The sequence below is a fragment of the Dipteris shenzhenensis genome, chromosome 29, assembly GCF_047967505.1.
Source record: "Dipteris shenzhenensis isolate YYH24624 ecotype China chromosome 29, Dip_SZ_1.0, whole genome shotgun sequence".
In the NCBI taxonomy this organism is placed as follows: domain Eukaryota; kingdom Viridiplantae; phylum Streptophyta; class Polypodiopsida; order Gleicheniales; family Dipteridaceae; genus Dipteris; species Dipteris shenzhenensis.
This window is the reverse complement of record NC_141624.1, coordinates 36,612,066-36,624,217: the sequence shown is the minus strand read 5'-3', so window position 1 is coordinate 36,624,217 and position 12,152 is coordinate 36,612,066. Positions and strand designations below refer to the sequence as shown.

The 12,152-nt window shown below is 44.3% G+C and overlaps 1 protein-coding gene across 1 annotated transcript; it reads right to left on the bottom strand.

Annotated features, from left to right (window-relative positions):
• Positions 1–7,131: 7,131 nt before the first annotated feature.
• On the bottom strand, positions 7,132–9,696 carry LOC147882780 (pentatricopeptide repeat-containing protein DOT4, chloroplastic-like). Its single transcript, XM_087400502.1, has 3 exons — positions 9,381–9,696; positions 9,236–9,296; positions 7,132–9,091 (listed from the first exon to the last, which is right to left on the bottom strand). Exon 3 carries the CDS (start codon positions 8,785–8,787, stop codon positions 7,132–7,134), a length of 1,656 nt encoding a protein of 551 aa, XP_087256628.1. The 5' UTR covers positions 8,788–9,091; positions 9,236–9,296; positions 9,381–9,696.
• Positions 9,697–12,152: the final 2,456 nt, after the last annotated feature.

The following is a 12,152-nucleotide window of genomic DNA, read 5'->3' as shown; positions in this document are numbered from 1 at the left end:
TGATTCTTCATTTGTTGATGGAGTTCTTCCTTCAGCAAGATTTGCTTTGTTGTTGATGTATCTCTTCTTCACATAATATGCTTCATTCTCTTTGGAGATGTAGTGGGAGTTATTTCTCACCTCTTCTTGGGCTTATCTCTTGGAGAGCAACTATAGAGAAAATCTTTTTAGGTGGCAATACTACATAGTATTATTGGGTACTCCACAGAAGGCACATATCTTTTTCTTGGTGTTCACCTTGATGAAATATTCACCATTATAGGGCTTTACTTTGTTAGATATGCTCAATGCCCCACCCTCTTGGTAACCACTAGTAGTCTAAGGTGCTCAAGTTGTAAGGCCCCCATATGAGGAGAAGCCATGTGTGAGCCCGGAACACTGGATGGATCCTGACTTGCATGTCAGATGAGGTCTATCAATGAGACCGTTGATGGTAGAAAGGTGATTGTGTGGGAGCCCCTTATTCTTGCTGGGGCTTAGGAGCCAGCTAGCCCCCTGGTAGGGGTTCGGGGGCAGGAGCCCCCAAGGCAACGGTATAGGAAATATTCCTTGAATATTCCATGGACGACTAGTCGGTTCCACCGACTAGGTTGACCGGTTAGCTCCATCGACTAGGTCAACTGGTCGACTCCACCGACGATGTTGCTCCGACTATCGCCCTCATAGCTCTAAAGAGGCGACCTCCCCAATCCATTGTATCAGATCAGATCTTCCAGCTAGTAGCTCTTCACCTAGTATTTGTCTAGATTGCCATCTAAGCTCCACTATGGGAGCGCACGAGTAGACGAAGCCATCATCTGTACTACATCAGTATTGAAGGAAAAGTTTGTTCCTCTCCAGTTTACTGTGTACTCTCTATTCTTTATTCAGCTTCTGTTCCGCTGTGCCGTGTAATTTAACATGGTATCAGAGCCCAGGCGGCTCTAAGGATCAAAGAATAGAAGAGAGGCGAGGGCTTCAACAGCATACGGAGTGATGGCAACAGGAAGCGGCTCAACAGGAAGCAGCTCAACAGGAAGCAGCTCGAGTTCAGCAGCTACTACTACACCAACAATCCAAGCGTTGAGGATTCGCCCACTAGCCTTCATTGAAGGCAAGCTAGATGGTGTGAACTACACTCTGTGGAAGTTTAAAATTACTGCTATTATGGATTCATATGAGCTTCTGGAGACACACCTGGGGACTGACCCAAAACCACAAGAAACCCCCGACCTAGTAAATTCGGGGAGTACGATACCTCCTAATGTCGACCTTCTTCGAGCTTGGAAATGCAGGAACACAGATGCTCTGTGTGCCCTGGTTACAAGTACTACTAATAGTGTTTTGACCTTGATTCAACATACATCTAAGGCAACTGTGGCCTGGAACATATTGAAGAGTCAGTATGAGATGCGGAATTAGACAAGGATCCAAAACCTGGAGAATCAGCTCGTAGCTCAAAAGTTTAATGAAGGAGAGACAGTGGAGGCATTCATAACTTGAATCAAAAATCTGCGTGACCAGATGGCTAGTGCTGTGACACAAAAGACTAGCGAAGAGCTAGCTTGGCGGTGTCTCCGGATATGTCCACCAAGGTTTGATGGACTTGTAACAGCGCTTAACAATTCTCCTCCCTTCTCTCTCCCTCTCTTCTCTTTGAGGAGTCCTCTACTAGTGGCGACAAAAAGAAGGGTGGCAAGAAGTGTATGTTCCACAAATCAAGAGAAATTTGCTATCAGTTACTTCCATACCTGACCTTGACCATAAAAGAGTCGGCCACATCAGATTTGCAGTGCTGAAGGAGATGCAAAAGCAATGTATGGTTGCTCACTTACCTACAGTCGTAGAAATCAAAGAACCATGTGAAACTTGCATGATGGGCAAACAACAAAGAAAGGCATTTCCACAAGAAAGCAAGAATAGAGCAAACGCTCCTCTAGAGTTGGTGCATGTTGACTTGTGCGGTGAGATGCCTACACAGGCCTTGGGGGGATCTTCCTATTTTTTATTGATTGTTGACGACTGTAGTAGGAAGATGTGTGTGTACTTTCTTCGTGAAAAGGCTCAAGCTTTTGGTAAATTTAAAGAATGGCTACAGCTTGTTGAAAATGAAACAGGGAGAAAAGCGAAGAAAATCAAATCGAATGGTGGTGGTGAGTTTGTTTCTATAGAGTTTGGAGATTTTTGTAAGAGCAAAGGGATCAAGCAACAAACGACGACACCACATACACCTCAACAAAATTCCATTGTTGAACACAGAATGCGGACCACGGTGGAGATGGGGAGGTGTATGTTGAAAGGTGCTGAACTGCCAAACCACTTTTGGGCTCAGGTTGTCAATACTGTAGTTTACATCCTTAATCATAGCTATACAAAGGCACTCAAAGGTAAAACACCACATGAGGCTTACAACAGTAAGAAGCCATCTGTCTCCCACTTGAGAACGTTTGGGTGTGAATGCTATGTGCATGTACCAGACAAAGAGAGAAATAAGCTACAACCAAAAAGCACTAAAATGTTTTCTCTTAGGCTATTGTGATGAGAAGAAAGCCTATAAGTTGTATGACCAAGAGGCAGAGAAGATCATAGCGAGTTGCGATGTGGTGTTCAGGGAGCAGCCACATGCAGTGGAGGCAGAGAAGAGCTCTTCCACTTTATCATCAAGCGAAGAGGTAATTCACTATGGACCTGTCCCAAGAGCTATAAAGGAGGAGGAAATATTAGATGATGAAGGTAAAAGTCACCAATTTATTGTTACACCACCGGAAAAGCCATTGCCGTGATGATTAAGGAACCTCTACGACCATGATAATCAGATGCCTATGTCTATTGAGCAGCATGCAAATGGACCAAGGCGGTCTCAGAGAATCAAGGAGCAAAGGAGGTCTTCTGCTCACATAGTCAATATGGCCTTGATGGCTGAGATTATTGCAGAAGTAAAGGAGCCTCCGAGTTTGGAGGAAGCACTTGCAGACCGAGATTGGAAAAATGCTCTGCAAGTAGAATATGACATCATCATGAAGAATGAAACTTGGGAGCTGGTAGATCGACCACCTAACAGAAAGGTTATTGGCAACAAGTGGGTTTGGAAGGTAAAGTACAAGGCCGATGGAACTTTGGAAAAGTACAAAGCCAGATTGGTTGCACAAGGATTTTTGCAGGTTGAAGGGTTTGATTTTCAAGAATCTTTCGCTCCGACTGCCAGAATGACCACTATTTGCATAGTACTATCGGTGGCTGCTCATAAAAAGTTGCCAGTTTATTAAATGGATGTTTAATCAGCATTCTTGAATGGTGACCTCAAGGAGGAGGTGTACGTGGCTCAGCCACCTGGGTTTGAGGCCCCCCATTTTGAGAACAAGGTATGTAAACAGAAGAAGGCTTTGTATGGGCTGAAACAAGCCCCAAGAGCATGGTACCAATGGATAGACAAATTCTTTCATAAATTAAAGTTCAAAAGATGTGCCTCAGATGCTAACTTGTATGTGTACAAGAAAGGTGGAAAAACTGCTATTATTGTTCTATATGTTGATGATCTCCTTATTACAGGTGACTATGAAGACATGATCCAACAGACTAGAAAGGCGTTGAGCATAGAGTTTGAGATGACAGACTTAGGCTTGATGCACTACTGTTTGGGGATTGAAGTTTGGCAAGAGCCAGGCAAGATCTTCATCTCTCAGCAAAAATATGCAAGGGAGATCTTGAAGGCATTTGGTATGTCCGAGTGCAAGGAGATAGCTACACCTATGAAGGTAAATGCAAGGTTGTCTATGGAGGATGCCTCACCACCAACAGACATTGGGAGGTACAAGAAGTTGGTCGGTAGTCTAATCTATCTGTGCGCAACATCAGACCGGACATCAGTTTTGCTGTTGGCGTTTTGAGCAGGTTCTCCAATAAGCCCCGAGAGAATCATTGGAATGCAGGGACGCGGGTGCTCAGGTATGTGAAGGGCACTCTTGATTATGGCATCACCTATGGTACGGGCACTTCCTTGGCTGGTCATTATGACTCAGATTGGGGGCTCGAGATGTTGATTCCAGGAAATATATTGTTTCTCTTTAGGTTCAGGTATCTTCTCTTGGATCAGTACGAAATAACCAACAATGGCATTGTTTTCTACCGAGGCTATGTACAAGGCAGTATGTTTTGCTGCATGTGAATCAGTGTGGCTGAGGAGGATCTTATGGCACATGGGAGTGCAAGAGGATGAGGCAACTGTGCTAAGGTGCAACAATCAAAGTTGCATGGCCATTGCTAAAAATCCAGTGTTTCATGCGCTCACAAAACATATAGAGATTCAGTATCACTATGTGCATGATTTGACGGGATAGTGGAATCGGTCTACTATCCAACAGAGCAAAATGGAGCAGATATCTTCACCAAGGTACTCGAGAAGGATCAGCTTCAAGGTCATCTTCAGAGACTCGGCATTGGGCCAAGAAGGTAGTTCACCTATGGGGGACATTGAGGGGGGGTGTTAGATATGCTCAATGCCCCACCATCTTGGTAACCACTAGTGGTCCAAGGTGCTCAAGTTGTAAGGCCCCCATATGAGGAGAAGCCATGTGTCAGCCCGGGACACTAGATGGATCCTGACTTGCATGTCAGATGAGGTCTATCAATGAGACTGTTGATGGTAGAAAGGTGATTGTGTGGGAGCCCCTTATTCTTGTTGGGGCCTGGGGCCCGGGGGCCAGCTGGCCTCCTGGTGGGGGTTCGAGGGCGGGAGCCCCCGAGGCAATAGTATAGAGAATATTCCTTGAATATTCCATGGATGACTAGTCGGTTCCACCGACTAGGTTGGCAGGTTGGCTCCACCGACTAGGTCGACTGGTTGACTCCAGCGACTACGTTGATCCGACTACCGCCCTCATAGCTATAAAGAGGCGACCTCCTCAGTCCATTGTATTAGATTAGTTCAGATCAGATCAGATCTTCTAGCTAGTAGCTCTTCACCTAGTATCTGTCTAGATTGCCATCTAAGCTTCACTATGGAGCGCACAGGTGGACGGAGCCATCATCTATACTACATCAGTATTGAAGGAAAAGTTTGTTCCTCTCCAGTTTGCTGTGTCCTCTCTATTCTTTATTCAGTTTCTGTTTTGCTGTGCCGTGTAATTTAACATACTCTCATTTTAGGCTTCTTTAAGAATGCTTTGCTCTGAGATACATAATCAATGTTAGAGGAACAATATGATGAAGGCATATTGGGAAGGTCTTACCACTAATGTGGCAGTGTCTAGTCCCTTACAAAGAAGTCTCCTTGTCCACAAGTATAATTTGCTGGAGAGATAATTAGATACCCCAAACTCTTAGCATAAAGGAAATACAATGTCTATTGCTTCAAAAAATAGCTTTCAAGCATATTCAATTCAAAATATATCGTAAATGCATTATGAGCATTTACCAAAACTGTCAAACTGCAGGACAATGCTCCAAAGATAAGACTAAAAAATGGCTCAGATCACTTCCAATGGTCAAACATCCAAAAGACCACAGATAACTGAGATAATAATGAAACTTTCTAGCACTTAACCATATTCAATGGTTCATATCAGAAGCAGATATCACTGTTACCCCCAAATTGAACAGTCTAAAGTTGGAGGGTTTAATTGAAGCTGAAGATAGCCAGCAGAGAGGAATGGCAAAAATTTTACGTTGTGTCACCGTGGAGAGATGCACCTATTTCGACTGGTTTTTTGACGTTTTCTCCTTATTCCAACAAGGATTGGTGCTCAAATTTCACCAGCAGAAAGCTCATAGTGTCGCCCCACTATGAATAAGAGGGTTTTGCAAAATTGCCTCCCAACAGGCGGAATTTTGAGCTACATTGGCGAGCAAAGAATAAAGCGGCACGACTGTGAGTCCGTCAATCCCAACATTGAAAAGGTGTGCCCTAGCGTGGGAAAGCTGGAGCTAGAAGCATTTTGAAAGTTAACAGTTCGATCTAGAGAAATTGATGCTGCAAGATTTGGGGACAATTGGAAAAAATGGGAGAGATATGGAAGAAGGTTGAAGAAGATGATGAGGTGGCGGCCTAGGAGTCTAAAAGCTCAAGGAAGATCATCGCTCTGATACCAAATGTTGGAACATGGGGGAGAATAGATGCATTGTGGTAAGAGGAGTGAGAACACAAAAGATGTAGCAATGGGTGTTCTCTTGATTTGAGAGGGAAGTTCGTCTTTTATGGAATGGGAGAGAGGGTGGCCTAAATCAATGGCACCTCTCCTACATGAAAGGAGGTAGCTCCTAAATCATAGGAACTCCACAATCATAGGCACCACCCCATGTGGGGGCCTTTGCATTACATCATCACCTATGTCATGGTCTATGGCACTAAGTGTGCCTCTTCTACACACACACACACACACACAACACCATATGACTGCTAGTGGATGCACACATGCACCTAGCAAGCCCTTGATCACACATATCCCAACACTTATATCTTACAACTAATTGATTTTGTAATTGAAGAATATGAATGGAGTTAATGCCCTCTAGTTTTTCCATTGCATATGTTATGTACAACTTCATTCGTACAAAACTCATGTAAGTGTCAAATTAACACATACATGGACTTTGATGATTAAATTATTTTTTCCAAATTCTAGTGACCATAATTTCTTTGAATATGATGGAAACTTTCCTTTTAGTAAAGTTATTGGGAAAATGAGTTTCGGCTGTGTTAGGCAAAGAATCATCTTACCTCATGAAGCATCAACCAAGTTTGACTACAACTATTCAGCACTACTAATCTAAGGATGCTTTGCCCAATGCACTTGTATTCATGCAGGTCTCTCTCTCTCTCTCTCTCTCTCTCCGGCCGCTCTCTCCCCCTCCCCCCTTGCTCCCGACTTGAGGGCATGTCTGTGAGTTTCTCTTCCCAGTTTGGAGAACCTTGGGGATGAAGACACCACAGTCGGACCAGTGGGTGCAAGTCTTAACAAAGATCAATGCTAGTGGATGATATGAAGCCGGTGTTACACCCTTGCATGTCCTCAAAACATTGCACAGCCATGCTACCCTCTTCATTCAGGCCATATCCTTTTATCATTGCACTCCATGACACCACACGGTGAACTGGTAGCTTGTCAAAGACTTCCTGTGCCTCTGAAAGTGAGCCACATTTGGCATACATGTCAATCAGAGAGCTACCAACAGAAGATCTCTTTCAAAGCCCTTTTGTGAAATCTCTGAATGAATTTCTCGGCCCTTGCCTATGGCTCCTATGCTGCCACAAACTTTCAAGACACAGAGAAACACAACATCGCTTGGAGAGACACCTTGTGCTTGCATTTGCTCAAATATTTTCAGTGCTTCCTGTTGAGGTCCATGTTCAGCATATCCTGCAATTAGTGAGGCCCAAATCACAACATCTCGGACCGGAAGCTTGCAGAATACTTTCCGTGCCTCCAAAAATGAGCCACATTTGCAATACATGTCAACCAAAGAGCTGCCAATAAGGAGGTCTTCATCAAAGCCTTTCTGTGTGATCTCAGAATGTATTTGTTGCCCCTTGTCCATGGCCACTAGGCTGCCACAAGCTTTCAAGATGCAGACAAATGTAACAGCATCAAGAGAAACACCTTCTAGTTGCATTAGTTCAAACCACTTCAGTGCCTCCTGGCCAGTTCCATGTTCAGCGTATCCTGCGATTAGTGCAGCCCAAGCTACAACATCTCGAACTCGGAGCTTGTTAAAGACTTCTTGTGCCTCTAAAAGTGATCCACATTTGGCATACATGTTGACCAAAGCATTGCCCACGAGATCGCATTCAAATCCCTTTCGTATGATCTCTGGGTGTATTTCTCGGCCTTTATCTATGGCTCCTAGGCTGCCACAAGCTTTCAAGATGCAAACAAAAGTGAGAGCATCCGAAGAAATACCCTCTAATTGCATCTGTTCAAAACATCTCAGTGCTTCTTGACAAGGTCCATGTTCAGCATAACCTGCAATTAGTGAAGTCCAGGACACCAAATCTCGAATCGGCAGCTTGTCAAAAACTTCCTGTGCCTCAGTGAGCGAGCCACATTTGGCGTACATGTCGACCAATGTGTTGCCCACAAGAAGATCCCTTTCGGATACCTTCCCTGAGATCTCCATGTGTACTTCTCGACCTTTGTCTAACGCCCCTATGTTGCCACAAGCTTTCAGGATGCAAACAAATGTGACAGCATCTGGAGAGAAGCCCTCAAGTTGCATCTGTTCAAAGCATATCAATGCCTCTTCACAAGGTCCATGTTCAGCATATCCTGCAATTAGGGCGGTCCATGAGACGACATGTCGTATTGGTAGCTTGTCAAAGACTTCTTGTGCCTCTGCAAGCAAGCCACATTTTGCATACATATCAACTAACGTACTTCCAACAAAAAGATTCTCCTCAAAGCCCTTCTGCATGATCTCAACGTGAATGACTCTGCCTCTTTCAACGTCTTTCATCCTGGCAGAGGCTTTTAATAGAGCTATTAGAGTATACCTGCTGGGAAGTACACTATTCTCCTGCATTTTGTGGTATAGGATAAGAGCATGCTGCGTTTGTCCACATTGGACATTTCCTACAACGAGAGAAGTCCATGAATGTTCATTCCGATCAACTAACATGTTGAAAGCCTTCTGGGCGTCCGACACACTACCACAATCCACCAACATTGGCACAATATGGTTCCCAATAGATCTATGAGCTTGCAGCCCATTGTTGCAAATGTGTGCATGCAAACGCTTTGCATATGCCAGATCTTTCATTCTCCTGCAATTCTGCATGATGCAGATAACGTCTTGAACCGAAGGGAGCGCAGCCATCTGTCCAACTACTGTGTCTCCTCTAAGCTCAGCAATTTCCAAACACTAGCCCTTTGGGGTGGGTGTGCATCCACGTGTACGCCAGGGCTTCAAGATACGGACGGACCATGCTAACTCCCCCGTCAACCCAGGGTCTCCAAGGTTTGAGCACGGTCTCTTTGTATGCCATGTACCCCCATTAATTTCCCTGATGTCTCTCATTTGAGCCTCCATTTTGGCCACCATCTCTTCCAACCAACCGGGGTGGTACAAGTCCTCTTTCCACAGCAACTGCTTGGTAGCTCTATGCCTAAAATCTGCAGGCCTTTGGGTGTATTTATTAGAACTCATCGCAGACTCGTTAAACTAACTGAACAACACAAAATGTTAGTTTACGACCCATGATCTTCCAATAATTCTACAGCCCTTTCGTTGAAAAACATTGTGTTCACATCGATTGGCTACTTACAATATTATTTATGTTGTCCAATCGGTAAGATAGCTCTGGAAGTCCCCCTGCCATGAGCGCTCTGCACGAAATTTTCTTCACATAATGAAAACTGATAACCAGTTACTATGGAAAAGAACAAGACATTTGCTGCAAACTAGCAAACCTGACTCGAAAAAGGTGAGCCTTCACTGCCAATTGACTCTTTTGCAGCTGAGAATTACTCCAGTTCCTGTTTGCAACAGGATTCAGCTCTATCAAAGAGACCGGTGGCAGCGAATATGAAGGTGGAGGAGAGGAAAAGGCGAGCCAGTATGCTGACGGGCTCATCATGATAGCTTGGCTGAACCCGAGGCCAATAGAGCAGGAAGGAGACAAGTGTGCCCAACCCTGCAAATGGGGTCCGATGGGCACGTTTTAAGCTTGTAACTCCCTAGGGAGGAAAGTGCGTGCTAAGAACTCCAAGAAAATCCGGTAGCTGTTAAACGGTGCCAGAGCGTAGGAACTAGGACGTCGGTAGCCGAGTCTCGGGAGGAAACCCGGAAATCTCGCAATTGGCCAAACGGGAGGAAACGCGGAAATCTCACATTTGGCCAAATGCCCAAAGTCGGTTTCACTCGTTTCTACTTAGTAACCGGCATCCAGCGCTCATTTTCGGGCGTCGATGGATGTGGGAGGCGGTGACACATGGTGTAAATCCAATGGCCCTTCACTCCGTCATCGCCGGTTTCTCCGATCTATAGCTGGGGGAGTTGGTGACACGTGGTGTAAATCTAACAGCTCTCAAGGTGCTACATGCCACCCATTGATATGTTGCAGATCGGACGGTTGTCCATCTTGCAAGCTGCCATTATGCCACATGTCATCGCGCCATTAGTTTAATCTCGAGTGACTTTTAAGGGGCTCATGAGAACACTTAGATGGGAATGAGGTGCTCTCTTGGATGAAACTTCATGATTCTTGTGCTTGTCAGAGTGGAATATCGTGCAGATCTTGATTTGATGATGGTTGTAATGTTCCATTAGTTGGGTCATTTTACCAAGATGTGGTAATGCACCTCATCAAACTTTTTCCATTATGGAAGGATCTCGGTTGGACGGTTGGGATCGTGATTCTGCCGACCCTAGCCATTGGCAGAGCAGCAAAAGGGCGGCAAGAAGCAAAAACCGAGAGGAAAGTGGTGCAACAGGCAACCCAATCGAAATTAGCAGTGGGAGGCGGCTCTCGAGAGGAAATTGGTGAAACTGGCAAACTAACCAATAAGCCAAAAGCCGGTTTCTAGTTTTTGACCCATTGCCAGTGATTGCTATTGTTGTTGATTTTCGGCCATCGACAACTACAGGAATGAGATCAGACACGTGGCGAGCAAGCACTGGTGGTTTTTGCATGTAGAGCTAGCATGTGACGTATGTGGATCTCATTGTGGTGGAGATTCGACACATGTGCCACACGTGTAGGAGTTCAATTGTGCGAGTGGGACACGTGGTGTGAGTCTGGTGAGTCTATGAAGCGGACGGTCAAGATGAAGATTACCATAGCCGTTGATGGTGCAAGGAAAGGACATGAGCCATTTTGCTTTTATACCAATTGATGTAAACAGAGAATTCACATAGTGGAACTTAACATGTACATTCCTTGGAGGCATATTCACCTTTTCAAGAAGAATTTAAGGAACCCGCCAACACCTTACTGCCTTTATGACTTATCATTTTTAAGCATTGCCTCAGTATATATCAAAGGGGGGCATGCACAATCACTTGTTTGAGTCAACAACTAACCACCTCATTTGTTTTGGATCGATAACCACCCACCTTTGGTGAACTGTCAATGACCTCATCAGTTTGGATCAACAATCATCCATTACCATGTTTGCATCATCAGCCACCCCCTACAATGGTTTAAATCTACACACCAAAGCCCCATTATTTCAGTCCAAACTCAGCCTCTTATGAACCTTTTTCTAGCCACCAAAGCATGTACCAAAATGAACACTCATGCATGTTTTAGAAGCTACTTACCATAACAAGCCTAAATTGCAAAAATGTGCATAATTCACCCAAAACACTTCCAAATGGCATTAAGCTCACTCAACTTGTTGGTCTATATGTGAACCAATGCTCACCAAGCCATTTCTCAAACAGAGCTTGCATGACAAAGTTGTCATTGCTTTAGTATGTCAAGTTGCCTAGAATCTGCCCTTCAGTTCTCTTCATTGGAGCATCAAATGGAGCTCTAGCTCTAGTTGGAACCTTGCCTTGCCTTCAAGGATACTTTTTTGAAAGGTATGATGAGATCAATCACTCATTGGAAGCACTGATAAACCCCTCCATTGCAATATGTGTGATTGTGACAACTTCACATTGCTCAAATGTTCAAGCTTCCTCTCAAGCAATCTTCCTCTGCTCAACATCACGTGCACACATCCATTGACAAACACAAGGGTAAACACTCTCTCTCACTCTCTCTCTCACACTCACATAATACTGTAGCACTCAACGTAGGGGACATCAAAGAGCCGACAAAGTGGAAATTGTAAAAGTTTGTAGATTGTATTCACAATTGCATTGGGATGGAAGAAAGAGGATATTTCACTCAACTATATACAATTTTATCTCATAATGTCCTTACTTAAGGAAGTCTGCAGAATGAAGGTGAGGATATACGTCTCTCGAGTTAATTCCCTAATACGTCCACCTTTTTCCTACTTTACAACTAGGATGCCAAATGTGCTTGCCTCTTCATTGATTTGTGGCTTGATTAATCTATACAACCAAGCACAATTGCAATTGCTTTGTGCTTACTCAAACTCCCCTTGTCTAAGAGATTCCAATCTCCTAATTGGAGATTGAGTGCTACAAACAAGCTAGGTGGTTTCTTTCAACCTAGCTACTTCTTTTCTTCTTTGATATTTCTCTTATAGCAAATGATATAGATATCC